General features: G+C 39.3%; 1 protein-coding gene across 6 annotated transcripts in view; it reads right to left on the bottom strand.

Annotated features, from left to right (window-relative positions):
- The window catches only part of CFH (complement factor H), a 42964-nt gene that overhangs the window by 6464 nt on the left and 14572 nt on the right, over positions 1–21928 (bottom strand). For 4 of the 6 annotated variants that reach the window (XM_068952090.1, XM_068952085.1, XM_068952086.1 and 1 more), the window contains exons 6-19: positions 21753–21923; positions 18324–18503; positions 16541–16741; positions 14006–14185; positions 12152–12328; positions 10852–11031; positions 10531–10704; positions 8987–9169; positions 7835–8017; positions 6395–6574; positions 4902–5078; positions 3163–3369; positions 2364–2540; positions 1550–1726 (exon numbers count right to left, since the gene is read on the bottom strand). In XM_068952090.1, coding sequence (XP_068808191.1) covers positions 1550–1726; positions 2364–2540; positions 3163–3369; positions 4902–5078; positions 6395–6574; positions 7835–8017; positions 8987–9169; positions 10531–10704; positions 10852–11031; positions 12152–12328; positions 14006–14185; positions 16541–16741; positions 18324–18503; positions 21753–21923 — 2547 coding nt within the window. The remainder of the gene's footprint in view (positions 1–1549; positions 1727–2363; positions 2541–3162; positions 3370–4901; positions 5079–6394; positions 6575–7834; positions 8018–8986; positions 9170–10530; positions 10705–10851; positions 11032–12151; positions 12329–14005; positions 14186–16540; positions 16742–18323; positions 18504–21752; positions 21924–21928) is intronic. The other 2 variants (XM_068952088.1, XM_068952089.1) reach the window with 1 other exon arrangement.

Here is a 21928-nt window from a genome sequence, read left to right as displayed (position 1 = left end):
CCGCAGGATAGTGCACGCAGCTAACGTAGAATCAACCAGCTATTTCTTGTGGCACACACAAGACTACCTCAGGGTCTAAAACAGGAAGACTCCAAGGAGAAACATCCTGAAATGGAGGCAGTGAAAACGTGAGTATTTGCAGGACTGTTTTTGCTGGCTGTAAAGCAGAGGATCTGAGCAGCATCCTCGGCTGCACTAGGACAACGGACCTACAGTCCAGGAAGAGTTAGGAAATGCACAGCTTCCCCTGTAAACCTCCACCTGTGCTACACAAAGGACGCCTGAAGCAGAAGTGCAGCAGATGAAGAACACGAAAGCAAATGCCAGCTTTCCTGACTGCCTGTCTGCCTAGCACATATCCTCCCATGGCACCCTGCCGGTGCACGGGCACCTCAGCAAGGCTTTCCCCCACGGGCCTCAAGCAGCAAGGCCACAGCAGCTACAGCTCTGATGTCTCGTGCACTCCCGCAGATTTGATCTGTCCTCCTTAGAGGGGAGGGGAAAGGACTTTCAGTGTAAGGTACTGCTGCCACATGCAAAGTCTTTCTGCCCTGTACTGTCAGTACGCTGCGACTCCTGCTGGCACCAGGGCTGCAGCACTCCTGCTGCAGGGAGAGCTGGCACCAGTGGGTCACAGCTCCAGGAGTTCACAATGGAGAGAGCGAGGAGGGGTGATGAAGGCAGCAGAACGCTCTTTCTGGGACTCTCATGACGCGGCAAGCTCAGTAAGAGCTACTAGAAAAAAACTAGTGTTTCTGTAACTACACTTTAAGGCACAACAAGCCAGGCCAGCCTTCTTGTGAGTCCATGTCCTTCCCCAGGCGATGCTGGCATTCCTGAAAATCGTGGAGATGGCAGCAGAGCCGACGCTCTGCTGAATGGCAGCGCTCTGGAGCATCAGCAGTGCTGGAGGAGCTTGTCAGTCTGCACTGCTCACAGACAGGCAAGTGTGGTTGGCTCCATGGAGGCGTGGGAAAGCCAAGCAACCCTTGCTCACCCTGCAGCCACAGATTTGGACAGGGGATAGGAGCACAGCACAATTCCTGTCCACAGGAATGCTCTTCTCATTTCATAGCCCCTAGGACATCTACATGATTTAGATCTCTGCTGGGATCTTTATCAGTCAGAGTGGAGCTTTGGAGAAGAACAGCCATTTCTGTCCCCTACTATGTCTGCCATGTCTGTGGGGACAGCTGTCCCCAACAGCTTGAGCAGAACAGCAGAGCCCTTATGCATTGTTCTACTGAAATCCTAAACAATGGCACCCTCTGGGGAAATATAGTATCATGTAGGAGGGTGCCAAATGGGCAAAATTTAGGCCCACTTTCTTCAAGTAGATTTTTTTGTTGTTGTTGATTAGGAAGTCCACAGCGATGCTAGATACAATCTGGCTAAGCCAAATTCAAGTGCTGTGCGAGAGAGCAACAGCAAGTACAAAGTTGTAGTACACAAAGAAAACATCAGTAAAAAAGATAAAGTCATTAAACTATTTAGGTAAAAATACAGTCCCCTCTATGCTAACAGGCAAGATGAAAGCATGACCTCCTACCTCTGCAAGTTGGTGCTTGTGACCATTGTCCGTTTGTACAAGTGACATAATTTACACCCATAATCTGAAAATTGCTTTCACATTCATATTGCACTCTGGCACCAGGCAGGTATCTCTCCTGTTCACTGCTGGCAATAGAAGCCCTGGGAATTTCAGGTGGGGCTCCGCAGCTAACATCTGAAAAGACAGGTGCATTTAAGACTAGGAGCACAGCAGTACCTTTGTCACAGAATACTGCACTCAGGAACACCATTATTCCTCATGAGCAACAACTGTCTGCATAATTCAGGATACTACAATCTTTAATCTGCAGCGTTTCATCAGACAAAATTCTTTTTCCTTGTAGTGACTGAAAGGAGAAAAGGAACTGCAGAGACTGGCCGAATTAATGGACTGGTGCTATATTGCATGGTGTGTCAAAGGGCGGGAGAGTGAGGTGGTTTGTTTACTATGTGAAGTTACTTGTAAAAATTGATCTTCTCTGTGAAGTGAACATACAATCTGTTATCCTAGTAGTAATCTCATTCTTGTAGCCAGTACCCATTCTTCCATAACCCTCTGTCTGCTTGTCTTAGCAGTGCACACAGTGGCAGCTACAAGCTTCCGCCCAGAAGGGGAGTAGATATCGTTGTTGAACTCTCTTGCTTGCCGCTTCTCAGGAGCCAGAAACAAGGTCTTGCCGCAGTCCATTCCAAGCAAGTCACCTGTTGGCCCTGCTGGCCTCACCCGCCTGCATGCATGGGTCAAGGTTATTTTACTTAACTTAATAAAAGATCAGGTAGAATCATAGACTATTTACAAGTAGAAGCTATACCTTCACAGAAAGGTGGTACTGTCCAGTTTCCTGCTCTGCAAATAATTTCTGGAGTGCCAACAGTTAGGAACCCTGGATTACACTGGTAGCGAATAGTTTCACCAGGCTCATATATTTTCTTGTTTCTTCCTTCAATTTGGGCATTGACAACTTCTGGAATACTTCCGCATGGCTTTTCTGAAAAGATACACACATTTGATACTTCGGTAATGTGGTACATACAGATTGAGTTTAACCTTCCCACCAAAATTTGCATGCTTAACAGAGCCTTCTCTAACAGTGAGATGGTCACCTATTAACAGTGGATAAAGGTAGCATACAGAAAATTAGTAAGTCATTACTCTAAACAGACAGGGACTTCAATCACAGAAAAGATTCTAATCCTGTCTCTAGACATGCACTTCATTCCTTGCTGTCAGAAAATTCTGATTGATAGAGGCTTCTATCCTTAATCACACAAAAGTGATTTCCATCACAGAAGCACAAAGTGATTCCCAGTCACTAATGGACAAGGACAGATCCTTGGATTATAAGAACTTGCCAATGAATCATATGGCAGAGACAGAAACTGAACAAAGATCGTAAGAATACCAAAGGAATATTTTTTAAAAAAGCTAAACTGCTTTCAAAAACTCTGTCTTGCACTCAATCAGGATTGCTCTGAAGATATCCATGAGGGATGATAAGATTCTGCAGCAAAACCTGCAGTTATCTCCCCTCCTGTTCAGGCTCCAATATTAAATTATTTCAAATTCACTGCTAAGTGCACTTCAGAAAAAAAAGTATTGTTTGATATTACCAGTGCATGTAGGAGCAGAAGTCCATTTTCCCATAGAACAAGTTATCTCCGATTGTCCATCTAATACGAATCCAGAACGAGAAACGTACTTAAATTTAGCACCAGCCAGATAAGTTGTTTTGCCTTCTTTTTCCACTCTTAAGTGTGGATTTTGCAGCCTGGGAACATCAGCACATTCTACAAGTTGTGGTGGCAAACAGGGCCTTTCTTTAAATTCAAAAAACAAAGATGAACAATAATACAAGGCAATTAATATTCCAAAGACATACGCAGTCTAAAACTGAAAAAAACCCCAAATAAACAAAATTTAAGTGGCTTGAAAGTAAGATGAAAAAATATTTAAGATACAGAAAGACAGCAGAGCGCCATTCATTTCTCCTTCCTATATGCAGGTTATGTCTTTCTTTTTGGCCCAGGTTAGAGCCATCTTCCCATTCATGCCAAGGAGACACAATTACAACCTTTGTAAGACAAACAGGGGAATTTTCATAGGCAGAGAAGTAGGGGAGACATTATCTTGTTGCAGGATACTGAAAGTTAGTTTCTAGAATTGTACCTTAACTATTTTTTCCACCACTAGTAAAGTTGCACCAACAGACTGAGGGGCTTTCTGATGACAAGATGGAAATACCACAGAAGGGAGACTATGAAGGATTATAACATACTTCTTCCTCACACCTACAGTGCATTAAATGCCTATCAAGCTGTCCTGAGTTAGAGCTCTCCCAATGCTTTCTTCTCTTCTATTACAGTAGAGTGGAGAGATTTAAATTATTATATATAATGTGCATTTTTTTTTGTTATCAGCAAATTAGGTTTTATCAATTGACACATCAAGTTGAAAATACATGCTTGCACTGAATTCCACAAGACAAAAGAGCTCATTATTTTCAAAATTGTCCTTGCTCAGCAAGAACGGCAACTGGAATTGGGAATTTTATTTTATTAAAATTTATTTTATGAGTAGTTTAAACAATTTCAAATTTCTGAAATATTTTTCCCCCTTATCAGCAAAAAGGGAAGCTCCAAAAGTAATGAAAGAGAAGAGAAATCAGAAATTTTCAGCTTAAAAATACAGACAGGTGGGGCATGTTGTGCACATCAGTCACCAGCTGGCACCTCATCTGACCTGTGCTTATCTATCTCCTACTCATTTCTGAAAATCTTTCCACCACCTCTTAATGAACTCTCACCAACAAGATACTATCTGCATCAGTAATATTTCATCAGTTGGTTTACAGAAAGGATTCTCAGCATGCTTTAGAATAGGTGGCCAGAGTTATGCCTTATTATTTATACTCCTAGAAGAGGGAGAGGCCAGAACAAGGCAAGACATCCAGAAATTGCCTCAGAAAGCATGAAGATAGAAAGAACTACAGTCTGGTACTGCTAGTACCAAATAATAAATACTAGATTTTCACCAGGATACAATTAAAGACCTCCAGTTAAAATTGAGACTCCATTCTGCAACATACTAAACGAATAATTCAAAACACAGTTCCTGAGGGACAACCTGAAAAGTTTGACATGCCACCTTAGATAAGTCTGTCTAATTAAAAAGATTTCCTGCCTGACAGTAGGCACTTTCTTTAGTAATTTAGATACTATTGCTTTTCTGCAGCTATTTGTTCTTGGCACTCTTAAAAACATACCTTTATCCTCCTGCTAATGATCTTTGCAAATTTATAGTAACATACATTTGTAACAACATAAATAGGAAAAAAAGAACCACTACTGACCAATACAGCGTGGTGGTGATTGCCATTTCCCTTGTATACATGTTATTTCATTCACACCATTCAGTTGGAAATTCTTCAGACATGAAATCATTATTTTACTCCCATTCTTGTAATTTCTTTCAGCTGCTATCTGTTGAGCACCAGGCAGCTGAGGTGGAGGTGGGCATGAATTCTCATCTAAGGACACATATTCATTTTATAATAGAACATAAGACAAAGCATAACAGTTCATCACAGATTATGACACTAATAACCAAGAAAACACTGACATTAGGTAATTATTCAGCAGCTTTCCCAAGCTTTCTTGAGATTTTCTCATGATCAGTATATACTGCCTCAAAAACATCCGAGCTGCCTTCAGACGCTCAGATGCTGTAAACTGCATACAAAACACAGTCAGAAAAATAGATGATCAATGTATTTTTGTGTGTGACAATTGTAGTCCCTCCTTTCGCTTAAAAGCAGCCGCATACTCTCGCCTGTCTTGTGCGTTTGTCCTGACTTTCTCTGTATGGCGAGCTACTTCAAGAAAAAATTACCCAGCCTCTGGGGTTGTTTGCCTTTTTTTTGGGGGGGGGGAGGGGCAAGCTGAGCTCATGGTACAGCTAAATAAGCACCAGGAAAGGGAGCAAAGAAACAAAACTGAATTTTGCCACTCTAGGAATAAGGGGCTGTTCCTGTCACAGGAAACAGAAAGGGAGAGGAAAGAGGCAGATCTAGGAGGGAGGAGACCTGGAGAGCTGATTTGTTGCTTCTGGTGGTCCCAGGAAACTGGGAAAGTAGGGACACTTGGTTGTGAAGGAGCATGCTCCCTCAAGAGGCTGCCACTCTGTGTACTTCTCCCACTTCTGTGCATCATTGCCCATCGATGTGATGAAATCAAAGCAGTCGATGAGGCCATGACTGTTTTTGAAGCCCCAGTACTCCACTATTAAAGGCAATATCCTGCTAATATCCTTTTTCTACAAGCATCTGAATTTTGGTATATATTGGATAAGAGCAGACTCCTCTAGGTCTGTGCTTTGCACTGGCCAACTCAACTTCTTTCTTGTTGTTTCACTAGGAAGTAAATGGAAAAAAGAAGGGAAAAAAAGAACAATCAGGAATAGAAAAGCTTTGAATTTTTACAGGAAATAAAGGAACTCTGGCTGCAGCTTGAGCTAGGGGCTCTCATTTGCACTAGAGTAAATCCCTTTTAAAGGACCATGCTTAAATGTATCATTGCATCTTTTCTCATATTAGAAGTAGTTGTTTCTTTTGTTCCAGCTGTTAGAGTTTAATAAAAGTCTGCCTCACTAAAATAGTGTGTCTCTAACTCCAGTTAACTGTTCAAATTTCAAATGATTCCCATTATTACACATGGCTACTCTTTAGCATATAATTGGCTAAGCATACATACATATATATATATATATATGCTAAGAAACATTAATAATTGGCATTTAGCATTCCTGCAGAAAAAGAATAAATTGCATGCAAATCTAATAACATACCGATGCATTCAATCTCAGGTGACCATTTTCCAAACATACAAGTTGCTTTTTTAATGATATTGTTTGATTTACATCTGTAATATATAACTTTTTGGCCTCCAGTCTCCTTATTTGGCTTGGAAACACGTTCCGTATTCACTATCTCAACATCCTCTGGAGCAACACATTTACGAGATGGATCTAAATAAAACCCAACACAAATAGTTAAGAAATAGATTTGTAAGTATGCATTTACTGATGAAGAGGGCGTCGGTTTCATAATGCATGTCCATGTGAAATTGTTATATTTACTGCAGTCTGAAATAACTCCAAAGATTCCTAGATGACAGGAACAGAATGATTCTTTGTTCCTTCTATTTAAAGCGGAGAGTGTTCCCACTCACAGAGCAATTATTTTTAAGTTGACAGGATCCCTTTCGCTATGTACAGTAACAGAAAAACTAAGCATTCTTTTCCTAAGTCATAACCGGGTCTTGTGTCCTTGACTCGTGCTTCTGAGCGTCATAACACAAACTACCTCTGAAAGCTAAGCAAACTGCGTTCTGTGCCAGATTCAGTCCTCAACATAACTGTAAATACAGGAACAATGTATTCAAATCACCGATGAATATAAAAGCACTTCTGAAGAAAGGGTGAACAAAGAGTAGGACACATCATAAACTGTATAAACTGTATCCTGTTAAAGATAAGGAAAGTGCTGGAGTAACTTATCCCAGCTGAGACTCCTTCCTGAACAATATCGCCTTTTTACCACTGACCCTAATGCAAACAGTCATTTTCTTTAACTTGGGCAGAGGGCTTGTTTTAGATTTTTTTTTTTTTTTAAACATTATAGTTTCAATAATTTATACATTGTGAAACTAAATGGGGAGATTAGGAAAAGGAGAGAAAACTACATGTCAGAAATGAAAAGGCCTAATCTATGTAAAAATAGCACGAGCGGATGGGATTAGCCTAGCATACTGTGGCTATTAATATGTTTTTTAATTCCCACTATGACTTCAAAAAAGTAAAACAGTATTTGAAGGCATAAAATTACAACAAATTAACAAAATGGGCATGCTATTTTATTGCTGGTATGTCCCAAGGTATTAAAGGGTCTTTAATTGGGAAGGTATAGTGGAAAACGGGTGAAAACCTATCGCTGAAAGGCCACACTACACCAAAGATTTATCTCCATATTTGATTCTACCCACTGTGCAAGGGTCCATTTCCTTCTGTAAAACTACTCAGAGTATTTAGAAATTGGTAGGATTAGAGTCTTTCCAGGATCAAGGACATGATCATATTTAAAGGGGAGTAAATGAAAAAATTAGTTGAGATGTTTGATACATGAGTGTCTCTGTCTACATATTGATTAGTGAATTCCTTTCAACTTTGAATAGAACTACGTTACACTCACATCTGAAATTTTATAGAAATGTTACGGAAATAGATTACCTCCACAAAAAGGTAAAGGTTTCCATTCCCCATTAAGACATTTTATTTTCTTTTTCCCATAACTTCCTGAGCCTCGTTTACATCCATAGCTTACTTCATCACCATGAGAAAACTGGGTTTGGTTTTGCTGCTGAAGAACCACATTCGGAATAGAGGAAGGTGATTCACATGGCATTTTATCTTCTGTTCAAAAAAAGCAGAAGTATTCCACAATAATATTGGTGCCATATATGAACATCTGAAAGAACTCAAATAAAAATATTTATATTTGCATTTGGTGGGTCAAACCTACTCCCATTAATTGTAACAACCAAAATCCTACAGAGCTGGAAGATGCAAATATATTTTAGTCATTTTACTAAATCCCTCATGTCTCTGCTCCCTTCCTTCTCCCTCACTGTGGTAGCTCCACAGCACATTCCACAAATCAAATAAATTCAGCTAAAGTTAATTTCACAAACTGTGTTTTTCACAGGTACATAAACTCTCAAATGTAAGAAAACTTTCAATTAATCCAACACCTGGATTCTTGAGTTCTTACAGTTCCCACTCAGCGTGATATTTGAATACACATACACATCTGTAACATATGCTTTCAATTAATATCGTTATTACAAGAACTGAATAATACTGTGACATTACTTAGAGGGCTGCAGGGCTGCCAACTCTTGTGATAACTGCAGTTCTTGGTTTTGGCCGTCACTGTTGCTGTGACAGTGATGGCAAAGGATGTAGGAGGACAGCATGGCAGTAGTTCATTTGAGGGAGGAGAAAGGAATGTAAGGTGGAGAAGGGCATATGGCCTGCTCTCTGTGGGGGAGAGGGAATATGCATGATAAAGTAAATAATTGGATTTGAGCAATTTTCCACTCAAGTTTGAACCACTCTTGTTTTAAGTGTGTTTACAGAAACTAGTCTTTGTGTATTGAAGTCAGTAAAGTATTGAAAAGATGCCAGCAGTCACACTTGTAGGGACAGGACAAACCAGTCCATAAGAAAAACAACATTTATTGGTTCTGCTGTTTGATCATCTTGCTCCATAGGAACACTCCTAATTATTTTCTGTATGTACAGATTTTATAATATTTCAATCTAATTTCAATCTATAGTGAATTATAGATTTTTCATAAATAAGAGAGTTCTATAGGTTACCAATGCAAGAGGGAGGAGATGACCATTGTCCATCAACACACTCTATTTCCTTTGATCCAATCATTTTAAATTCGGTGTTGCATTCATATTTTGTTCTGTCCCCATGCCAATACTGTTCCACAAAGTCACTGATAATACTTCCATTGGCAATCTCGGGTGGAGGTGCACAGCCTCTGGGGTCAACTGAAATCAAGAGATCAAATCTGTGCTCTGAAGTCAGTACTTTTAGCACAATTATATGTAAACTGCAACAAATCCTCCCTGAATTTGTTGTTTAAAGTTATAAAAATTGTTAGAACTGCTTGAATAGGTCATTGGTTTATGCCTCTGAAAATGTGGATTCATGTTCGACCGGAGATCACAAATAGACATGAGTGACCCTGCCTCAGTCTATGCTCTATTTCCATGCACTACTTCCTGCTACGATAAAAAAGTAGATGAACCAGCCCAGTTTTAAAAGAAGTGTTACGCACATGATGACTCCCATTGCTTGTGAAAAGGCAATGAAAATCCTGCAAATAATATTGACATGTGTTATGCAAATCATCCAGCAAGGGATATGTACTGGATATTAGGGAATTCATTTCTGATGAAGTGAACGGAACTCCTGTTATGGGAACTTGGTATGTTCCTGAGCTAACGGGACAAGTATATGAAATGTACTTGTTTTTAGAAGCAAAGGAAAGTGAGCAAAAAACAAAAATAAAGGTGAGAGCAAAAAAAATGATGTTACTGACAAAGCAGGAAGGAAGAGAGATGAGAAATATGAGATCCCTTCATCCCCTTGAACTTCTTCATGAAGCATCAGCAGAATAAACTGTTTTCAGATGTTTCTAAGTGGTAGTCTGTCTTAAAAAGGGTAAGAAGAATATGGGTATATGTCTTCCTCTCTGCAAGGGTTTGTTCATCCCATAGGATGAAGCTGAGGGGTTTCACAAGGCAAAGCCTTCACTGAATTTCTTTTGCTTGGGTCCAGCTGTGTGTCATCTCCAAAACAGAAAAAGGAATATAGGGTAAAATATTTGATGAGTGTCAACGCTAGGCAGTGGCAGAAATTATTTAGGATAGAGAGGATATTACTCAGATGAGTCACTCCTTGTAGCCAGACCACACACTGTCTATCCCTTTTTGAATAACAAATGTTTATATATTACAGTCAATGATCTGAGTAGAATTTTGTGCAAGCCATTTACCCGCTCACTGTCCATTACCACAGAACTCCAACTGTGGTATAACTAAAGCTACATAATAAAACCAAAAAGAAAAACATTTGGGCTGACTACCAAGAAAAACGTTCTAGATGTTCAATGTTTTGATACATTGAAAAGCGAACACTGAAAGTTCAGCCATTCAGAATCTTTCACAGGAAACAGCAAAATACTATGAATGGATACGAAGACGACCAGTTCCTGTCCTTTTAGAGAGGAGGTTGGGATAATTGTTCTTGGGAGCAAGACTGGTGTATAGGAGGTGCCCACAGACGTGTTGGGGACACTGATATTTTGATGCATTTCCTACTAAAATAAAGTTAGCAGAAGAATTACCTTTACATATTGGTGGTGGTGGAAACCATCCAAAGTAATAGCACTGAGCAGAGGCAGGTCCCACTCTTACATAATTTTTTGCACAAGTAAATCTCACAACATCTCCATTGTGATATTTACCCTTCCCGGGGGAAACATCTCCATTGGGCAATATCAGCATTTCACATTCTATTGCTATGAAGAAAAAAAATGTTTTGGCATATAGTATAAAACCTACAAAAAGTATATGCAATACTACTGACTAGAACAAAGCCAAAGAAGGTCTTAAATAAAAAGGCTTCACAAAGTTATACTGATTAGCAAACGCACAAAAATCTTTACCAAGACACTGGGGCTCTGGAATCAATTCACCATTTATGTCACATCTTGCAGTACCAGTTGTCATATTATTTATAGTTTGATATCCATCTGAACAGGCATACTCAAGTGTATCTCCAGGCAGGAACACAGTTTTATTTACGTGGTAATTCAAAATCTCATAACGAGGTATTTTACATGGTTCTGTAGAATTAAACAAAGTTAGTACATTTTGTGAACTAGAAGCAATGCCCTTTGAAACCATCATTTCTGTATGTATTTTAGTGTGTGCTAGTCTAGTGAACTATTCAGCATATTTAAAACAGTAAAAATTCTGCATTGCAGAATATGGGTATAGAATACAACAAGGAGAGTATTCACATTACACCTATTGCATTAATTTTCAGATACATGTGTCTAGAAGTAATGTCTAACATAAATATTTCTTCCTCGGATTCAATTCCTTTCTTTCTTTTGCTGTACTACCTAATATTACTATTGGTGTCATATCACACAGATTGTATGCATGTTCCCCTAGGCCATTTGAAAGGGAGTCTGAAAAAAAAAAGTAAAATCCAGGTAAAGGCAGTCTAAAATAAAAGGACAATATAAAATGCCAACTACAATTGGTCAATTGTATCATAACACTGGAAGACTAAGTCTCTTCTTTTAGTATCCCACACCTCTGTTCAGGAGAGGAAGAGACTTCTAAGATGAGAAAGGCAACAACAGTATGGAGGCACTTTCAGGAATATCTACTCTGGTGCTTTTCACAGATGTCCTTTCAAACCATAGGGCAGGCAGTATAGCCTATTCTTTCATTTATAGTGATAACATCTTTTCAAATAATGGATTATATTTTTTACTACTTTGGTCATATTTAAATTAAGTTATTGACATAATCCCCGGGTTCACAGGCATTTCTTCCAAAAACTTATCCTCACTAGTGCAAAAGGTGCTCATCTTCTAATCCAAGGGAAGGGAGAACAGGCAGTAAATTTGGGCATACGCATGTGATAGCAGATAAGAATCACTGGAAAGGGCAGTGATTATCTACTCCACACCACAGAGTCCAAAAAGATGGCTTACCTAGAAGACAGTAGACATCTTTCCTGCTTACCCAATTCCCTTTTTCTTTTCTCTATTTATTTCTTGGAGCCCCACAAAGGCCTGTTTCTGGAGGCTCAGTCCTCTACTTGAGTTTCCCTCCACCCAGCACAGGGAGAAACTGTACTGATCTAGATGACAAAAACCAGAGTACATAGGACATCTTGTCCGTGCCAGTGACAATGACAGAGAACTCTGAAGCCTTTATGCTACTCACTGATGCACTTTGGAGGAGGAGTCCAGCCACTCTCTTGACACTGTATCTGTCCTGTTTCTTGTCCTTCTGCAGTTACATAGTTAGTATGACACTTATATGTTGTCTCCTCCTGTAAATGAAATGTTGCCTTTCTCCTGGTGAAATAACCATTGGTAACCTGAATATTCTGGCATATTTCTAAAATAGAAAGACAGAATTTCTTCCAGATAAACATTGCTAAACCGTATGCTTATAATACATATAAGAAGGAGCACAAATGAAAACAGCAGTAGGGTTTAGAATATTTTTAGAAGCACATGAATTTCTGCCTCTGCCTTGAGCTCTCTTCCTGAGGGAAAACTGGAAAAGTGAAAAGTTCAGTTACCAACCGGTGCAGCACAAACAGGGACAGACCAGGGCCAGGGTTTGAGCTGCAGCAATCTTTTATGCTCCCAAGCCCATATGTCCACATCTGGTCTCCACTGGCAATGAAATTCATGTTAGGCATACACTATGCCGGGCATGCATAAAGACCTAAGCGCTGGAGGACATTGTGTCGATATTGCAAGTGAGGCACTCTAGAGGCCACCCTATGGTGTTCAAGTATAACCTCAGTTCTACCATGGAGAAATGCTTCAGAATAATCCAGTGGTGGAGCACATACTGCAGCACATACTGCAGGACTAAAGCAAATTTGTACGAAGGGACCCCCTCTTGCACGCTAAATCATTAGTGTAGAGGCACCCAACGTTGCACATGATTTCACATCACTTGGGATACATTGTTTAAGCCAATCTAACAGGATGGAAATCAGTCACCTTGGTTAGATGTTATCATCTTGTACTTTGGGAGAAAACTTCTGCAGTATGTTCTTTACTATTATGGCATTCTTTAAAGGAGTTTCTTCATTTTAGGAAATTAAAATTATAACAAATAGCAATATTTGTGCATTAGATAGTCAAATAAATAAGACATGGAAAAAATAAGACTCTGAGGAAGACTAGGAGATGTATTTGAATGTTAGGGGTGGAGATAATGATACTTTAGTACAACAGCTTCAGGATTTTAAATTTCACATGTGATTTTGAATTCATGTTTATACCAGAGATGTCCACTATTGCCTAACACTTGAAATGATAAAACTTTATTTTGCTTGCTCAGTGGCTGTCCAAAACATTCTCTGACAGGTGTCTCTCTCGGGCTAGTATATTTTTCTAAAAAAGATATTTTTTACAGCTTGAGAGAAGGATGTTAAGCTGAATTATTTCTTTTGTCTGTATTAAATTATTATTTTAAGTATTATTTTAAGTATTAAAGTATTTTAAGTTTCTGTAAGAAGTTCTAGCAATTTCAGGCTTGGAAGAAGAACGCTACAAAACCTCTAAACAGAGTTAGCAGCAGTAACCTTCCTATTCCCCCTCCTCCACGATGATGCCACCTGGAAATGAAGCTAGAGAAATAGAGATCAGGTGGCACAGCTACAGGCTGAAAGGAAATAGCAAAGGATAGGCTGCAGAAAGAGAATGATTACTATTTATTACATTATTGCACTACTAGGCTATCCAGGATTTCACTACTGAAGACAAAGACGGTATCACTCCCATCCCAGAGCTTACATTCTAGAGATAAGAACAAGTCACGTGTGAGCATTTTACACAGTTACATTCTGTAACTGCATGCTCGTACAGCCACTGACCTGAAAAGCATGCAGGGATGTGACAAGTCAGCTATGAGAATCACAGCATTGTGCTTTGAGTTGTAGATTACCTGGAATTAGACTTATCTTAAGCAGTGGTAGAAAATTAATGTGGGGGTCATGGTGATGGATTTATTGCTTTTAGCTAAAAACCTTGACAAAATATAAGCACTACTCACTCTTACGGATACATCTTGGAGGAGGTGACCAGTCATTCTTTGTGCACGTAACTTGATCACGCTGATTTTCAGGGCTATAGTCATGATTACAGGCATATCTAGTTCTATCACCTTCCTTGTAAATATTATTCCGTTTATATAGGAAATAACCATTTTCCAGCTGTCTCAGTTGACATATTTCTAAAGAAAAAAGGGGAGTACATTTAACCACTGTAATTCATGCAGCTAAGACAGAAGTAAATTAATCCTTAGGAAAGTACTTATTGAAAAAAGGGTCCTCCTAGCACCTTTCTGTATCATTCCATCCCTAAAAGACCTTCATGTTCAAACCTAAATCAAAGCATGTTTTCTTCCACTGCCCTGAGATTAACGAATCACATGAATAGGAGTGCAAGTAACTACATAAAGAGCTAATAAGTAGTCCAGTAAACCATATTCCTCATCTAGTGTTCATAAACAAAGTCAGTTAACTTCAATGTATCTAGCACCATGTACACCAGATCTTGTTTGGTCTGCTGTGTCTCTAAAATCTTGATGTCTGCACAGAGTCATTTTCAGCATTTGCCTTCAGGTGACTTTACCCTCTCTGTGCAAATGTATCACCCGCTCACATATTACAGGTCTCGTTTTAGCAGAATCTGAATATTAAAACAAAAAAGGTTCTTATAGAATCCAAGCAGACAAGGTCCTCAATTTCCAGTATATATGAGAAAAACATACATGTTTGCACTGGATTGCGTCTATGTTGAAGATCATACATTGGCATTTTATAAGCCCCAAATTAACCCCAAAAACGAGATCTAACAAGGTGATTTACATTGTACCACAAAGCAGCACTGCCGTGTGACAGTCAGTATAACAGCACAGAAAAACCTGTGCCTCACGCTTGTGGAGGAAATGGATAAAAAGGAGTAAGCATGGGCTGTAATTCTTATTGTTATTTATGAAGATTCTGGTATTGTATTAAAAAAAAAAAAGATATAGCCTTCCATGTATAACAATGGCATATTCCATTCTCAACACAGCTTACAATCTAAATTTAGATTTGATGAAACAGTATGGGAAGAAAGCCAAATGATTACAGCAAAACAATCAGGTAGTTGTTCTAGGCAAGACTATGCAGTGACATCAGGTAAAACTGGTTTTTTTTTTTTCCTCATACACCAGCAGTTTTAATAAACAAAGCTGCATATTTTTAAACAGGACCCACCAACAGAGCATAACCTCTGTTGACTGTCACACATACATTCAGAAGAAGGCAACCAGGCATTCCTATGTATGTAGGAATTCTGTATTAATGATTTCTAGAGATAAGATTAGGGGACCACTGTTACTGAAGTATGTAATTTTCAGTGTAGGTTAACCAACATGTCACATGTTTTTACACATTTTTGCCAGACTAAGAAATAACATTTCTGATGAGAGAGAGAAAAAAGAAATTTGTGGTTAGAAAAGTGGAGCAAATGAAATAACCTTTTACATAACATTGATATACTTTTTACTGCAAAGCCTTCTCTTTTCAAATCCATATCGGGTTGCACAAGCAGTTTCCAGACCCTGTGGTGCGATCCTGACCGTTCTGAACCAATGACATTATTTCACTAACAGTGGGACCACGCTTCATTCCAAACCTTCCAACTGTACAAGAAGTCATCCTTGATCCACGTCAGTATTTGCTACAGAGGAACCCCTCAAAACCAGCTTTAACAAGAACTAAGCATGCTGGCTCTACAACTTCCAGCATCCCCAGCAGCCCAGAGGCAAGGAAATGGCTGAAGGAGTGCTGCAGCTGTGTTGCTGTAGTAAACTTGTCCTTTCCTATGGGAAGGACTCCACTCATCTCCTGTGCTCATCTCCACTCCACTGAGCATCCATCACTTTTGTTAGCCACTTCCAAGCCCTACTGGTAGGTATGAACCGTACTGTGACTGAAGATGTTTGTTAGAGGAGGAAACCTCAGCTTGCTGGTTTAAATATACTTCCTATAGTGGATTTATTAAACCATGTATCTGGATCTCTTGCTGTATCCATGCTCACTCACAGCATATTGCAAAAGCACGCCTTCCCAGCTCCAAATGTTATTGAAAAGGACCAGGGAAAGAATCCCAGAGAATAATCTCTAGACAAAGTCCCCAAGCCACTCAAGAAAGAATATATTCACACAGAGTAGAAACTCTATGTTGTGCATCTGTGTGTGTGGATGAAACTTGATGCATGCACGTGACCTGGAAACCAGAGGAGAAAAATTTCCTGTGCTTTCTCAACCTCATGGATAGTTTTGGGAGTATAAAAGCTCCCAAATCCAAAAGAGTCACTTCAGCCTCACTCATTTCAGACTGAGGAGGGCATCTTTATCAAGTGACATTTTCAGCTCCACAGATAGCATGAGGGTCTGGTTGCAGTTCCAGGGGTCAACTGAAGCAGTGATTTCAATAAACTGTCTTCTTTCCATCTTGCACTCCATTAGCACAATTTTTGCTGCATAGACCTTTCATAATTATAAAATAATTAAGCATACAATGGAAATATACTTACTGAGGCATTTTGGCTCTGGAAACCAACCCTTTGTAGAACAGACAATTCGAACCCAGTTTTCTCCACTTGGGGCTGAGTAACCATTATGACAGTGGTAATCAGCTTGCTGCCCAATGCTCATTGGAAAGTAATAGTTTCTGTGGTACTCCAGGGCCCTACTCAACACTCCATTTTCTATAACTGGGTAGTCGCACGGTTTCCCTTGAAATAGAATGCAACAGCAACAATATCAACACATGTGCTGAAAAAAGGTACAAAACACAAAGTTCTGAATACTCATTCAGATTTAATTCCATTATTCGAGTGTTTCCTCAGACTGAAAGAATTCAGGACTCTACACCTTGGCAGGTCCCAAGAAGTGCAGGAATCATCTCTCTGTGCTTTTGGTGTCTGTCAATTTGTATACCCATCGGGTTGCCTAAGTTTCCATTGCAACCAGCTGAAATCCAATCAATATTCTCAGTGGACTCCAAAGGCTAATTCAAGACACCACAAAAGTATGTATTCTATAATGAGACAACTCTATTTTTTAGAGTGACTTGACTAAATTGATTATACTGAGCATGATAGGAGCCCAGACAACTACCTCAGATTTAGACACTGCACTGTGGACTGTTAAAATTAAGGAGATGACTCCAGTCACAACCTTCATGTGTAACTTTTGGGTGCCCACACCAAAAGCTCTTCCTAGCTCTTCTGATTCTTTAGACTTTAAAGCTACAGTGTTATTTTTTTCTCAGTTCCTTGAAAGAATTGACCCTTTTCAGGGAAAATCCAAGGGTAGAAGGGGGTGACTTCTAATGGCTTTCACTCACAGTTTAGCCAGAGCATCCCACTTGGCCATGACAGGTAGGCTACTCCTGGAGTGCCAAGATCCAGATCCCATGTCCTGGGGGAAGGGAAGGTGGAAGAGGAATGACCCACTGTGCAGACCATTCAGTAATGAGTGAGGTGGTCTCAGGAAGGTACCTGAATTTCAGCACCCCCACACATACAGAGGAAAGACTAATCTGCTAAAAATGCACTTTTGAACAACTCAAATCATCTTATCAAAAGGTCTGCTTACAAGACTGATTTCTTCAGGGTTTCTCCCACCTCCTTTTGTTTTCTAAGTTTGTCTTTTATTTTCCGTGAGGAAAGCTCAAAGACTGCCAGATTATGAAATTAATTACTAATTCTCTTTTTACATTGTGCCCACACAGCAAAACTATCACTGCCGTTTTGGGAAATTTAACCCGAGAAGGAACTCATAAACAATCAAGAATCTCTTAATTTGGCATTTGACAGATTATAGTAAGTGGAATAAACCTGTGATCATTTATGATATACTAAAACACAACTGAGAGTAAAAATCTAGAGCTGTGATAACTACGACAAAACATGCCTTCCAACCTTCTGTAGGCTTCAGTTTGGCTATTTTACGACTCACTCTGTCTTCTTACCTTGGCTGGCATGCTACTCCTCAGCTGGACAGATGTAACACCACAAATCTTCCTGTCAGAGAGCTGACTATAGCACATTTTAACATATAATCTCACAAACACAGTAATAGGTAATACCTGTGTTCATAAACATAATGTAGATATAAAGAGAATATACCACTGTTTTTATAGCTGATTTTTCCAAAACCATCAAATTAAGTTTTGTGAGACCAAGAAACACAATGAATAAGCATCTTCTATTTCCCCTGGTGCTGCAGTTTTTCTCTTGGCCTCTTTTTTACTAAGATATTTCAAGAACAACAGCTTTGAATGTTTTGTCTTCACTCATGAACGCTACTTACCAACACATTCTGGAGGAGGCACCCAGCCATTCTTGGTGCATTCAGCAGTGTTTTGGCCAGAGACTACTTTAAAATAATATCCAGAATTACAGTGTATGGTGATCACAGCCCCTTCTTTGTATATACCTTCTTGAGGCCCAAAGCTGCCATTGGGAACTCTTGGAGGAGAGCATAAAATTTCTAAATACAAAGAGAAAAACAAGATTCTTGTCTGAAGAATATTTTTATAACTATTTTTATTTTATTAGTGCTTATCTTCACAGTGTACAGACTGTAACTGCATAATATTGCCAAAATCAGATTTTTTAGGCCAAAGAAAAAGTTACAACTCTCTCTCACTCATGGATGTATATTTGTAAGAAAAGACTGTCTCATTGGTGTAGAAGAGAAGAGAGTGATAGCTTTTACTGAGGCATTAGGCAGTTAAAACTGAACTGCAAAGGGAATGGTTGGAACTAAAGGTGATCAAACTGAATTTGACTAGTCTTTTCCAGTAGGTCGTGGCACAGCTGGAGCCCAAAATGCCTTGTGCTGGGCTCTCCTACAGCTCTCCTGGGCTTGGTTTACGGACAGCTTCCCAAAGGTGGCTAGGTTCATCGGCAGATCCTAAATGCAAACCCAACTATACTTAACTACAACCTCATCATTCAAAGGCCGTATGATCAAGACCAAGGTGATGCACTGGCACTGGAAATATTTCACCTGAGAAACTGAGAAAGGAGAAGAATGCTATTCTGAAAGCTCATGACATCTTTATGCCTGGAGAAACCAAGTAAATGCATTCTTTAAAGCCCAGAGGCTTTCTTTTGTTTTTGTAATATACTTCCAATTCAGAAAATCACACCAACACACTCAGGCCTGGAAAGGGATGACTATATGGTCACTACAGATTGGTTCTCCTGTGGAGTGAAGATGGGTGACTCAGTGGTATGCATGTGCTACTGGATCACGCAGGTTCAAGTGGTAAGTCAAGCAGGATCCACAGCCACTTCATGGTGGCATAAAGCTAAAGGAATGGAGCAGGAGAGAAACTATGTTTTATTTTTCTACTACAGAAGGATGTTCTTTGAGGGGACTACTATGTTTGAACATGTCCCAACTAACAGAGCCCAGCAGAACAGCGTTCGAAAGAATGTTTCGGTTAGCATTTCTCAAAAGCAGTATGTTGCAAAACCATAGGCAATGCATATTAATTAGTATCATTACTAATCTTGAAGCAGAAAGTTCAAGGATTGAGGTGGACACTAAGACTAACTATTATTTATTACTAAAGGAGTCTTTCTGGAAGAGGTTCTGGGAGTGTGGGTGGTACATAACATCCTATAATGTTGCCCTGTTGCCAACATTTTTTTCAGTTTCAAGTGTTCTTTGGCAATTTCTTGGAGATGTTTTGAGGCGTACATGATTTTCCCCAAATTTATATCAAACTTTCAGCTAGAACACAATGTGCATATTTCTATTTGTGAGATTTGGAGTTCTAATTATAGTCTTTAAGGCCTTTCTTTAAGGGTTGAATGAAATTAAAGCAAAATTTATGACCCACAGTGCCAAACAGGCACAGTCAAACAGGACTAGCCACAAAAGTCATGGATTTGTCATCTGAACTGCATAGAAGGCGTATGGGAGCTAGAAAGCATGAGGGAGTTCCAGCACTGTAAGAGATCCTCAGACAATTCCTGATCGAAAGTTTGAATAGCATCAAGGCAGTGGCTGCACAATTACAACTCTGATGACATTAAACAAACTGCTGTCCTCACCCTAGCCTAAGAAAGCTTGGCTAAGCTATCATGGACAATGATAGCATTCATGCAGACCACATTACTTTGGTCTGCCTGGTATGCCTGTTTTTATACTTTGGTATACAACACTTCATGTCCAGGCTGGTTTTTAGGGCTACTGATTTTCAAACCTATGCTGCACACAATTCTTGACATACTGGCTGTGTAGATAATCCTACAGTTTTCAGTTTTATGTACACTCCAATGCTATAATCCCATTGTAATTCTCAGTTGGACTGTGTCACCTTCTGAAATTGGACTACTTCGTGTTTGCTTATGTTTCTTTGGAAATGTTCATGTCAATCTCAGATTTTCTTCCTGTAACCCTCTTTTACTGTTTCAAAAGAACTCTTGAAAGGCACCTCACTACTTTAAGCCAGAATTTTAAACTGAGGGATACTTCCTCGTCATTTTTGCAAGGCTGCACAGTAGACTAACAATTTCTTACTGAAATTCTGTCAGTGAAACAGAGCTCATCTGTGAATTGTTCCTCTTTGGTTGGAACTACTTCCCCAGAGCAGCCAGTCGTCTGGAAATTTCCAGAAAGGACACAATGATTAGCAAGCAGGTGCTCAGTTCGCCAACACTATGGAAATGCTCATGAGGACACTAAGGCAAAATGCAGAAGTCCGTTCAGTAGGTTAAGCAAACTTCTCAAACGTTCATACAGGGTGAGCTATTGAGTGATATTTAACTGAGTGGATAGTACCATGATTACAAGTAGTAGTCTTGACTATGTTGACACAGCATCTCAGGTATTGAGCATGGAAGACCTGAAGATGCATTAACTTGGTAATGAGCTAGGACTATTTACTTCCCCCAAACCCATTCATACTTTTACAATTTGTGTTATCAAATATTATTTCTTAATCCAGTCTTCCAACTAGATATAGCACAGCCATTGATTTTTCACTAGTTATGCTTATGTTAAAAACAGAGACTTGGGCTTCACTTATAAAGGTATCAACTCTTGACATGAAGACATTAGGACTTTAAAAAAAAAAAACGTATCTTTAAGAAGTTGGTTTCAAATGTTAATTTCCCCATGCCACTACAAACTTCTGATTTCTTCTGCATTTTGAATTTGTCTGGTATTAATGCTTTCTTTTTCACATGCTTAAATATTCTTTTGGTGTCTGATATTTCCATTCCTTAGCTAAAACACTTTTATTGTCCTTTGTAGAAGGTAAAGGGGTTCAGCTTTAGCCTCCTTATTTGAGCAAATTAGGGAATGTTTCTAATCCATTAATAGTTTTTCTACATTCTCCACATCAGTTCAGAATCTTAAAAAAAAGCTAATCATGCTGCATGATGTATTTTAGCATCAATCTCATTTATGTAGTATACAGTGGCAACTGTATCTTCCTAGACCTAACTAGACCTTCCTAAACCTAGATCTAACTACTCACTTGCTCAAGTAACTAAAGACTGAATTGCCTACTTTTGCTAGAGCTCTATATAGAAAGCTCATATCCAGTTGTTTCATCCCTTTAATACTCAATCCTTCTGGATTAATATCTTCATAGAATACTACTCAGATGTATATGGAATTCTTTTTTTTATGAATAAACTCAATTTGGCATTATTAATCTCTGAAAATATTACTTCTAAACACAACAGAATGTGAAAAATAAGTTTAGCAAAGGCTGACCAGTGCAATAGGGGGTTGGAGTCCATCCTGATTCAGAACATTGTGCTTCTGCTCTTTCACCATATCTATATCCTTTATCACAGGAAAACCGCAGTCGTTCAGACTCCTTGTAAGATGCCTTTGGAGTATGCACATATCCATGCAGAATTTCTGGCGCATCACAGGTAATCTCTGAG

This window comes from Struthio camelus, chromosome 8 (genome assembly GCF_040807025.1).
Source record: "Struthio camelus isolate bStrCam1 chromosome 8, bStrCam1.hap1, whole genome shotgun sequence".
Classification (NCBI taxonomy): domain Eukaryota; kingdom Metazoa; phylum Chordata; class Aves; order Struthioniformes; family Struthionidae; genus Struthio; species Struthio camelus.
Note: the sequence above shows the minus strand (reverse complement) of the source record. Positions and strands in the feature narration are given on the sequence as shown.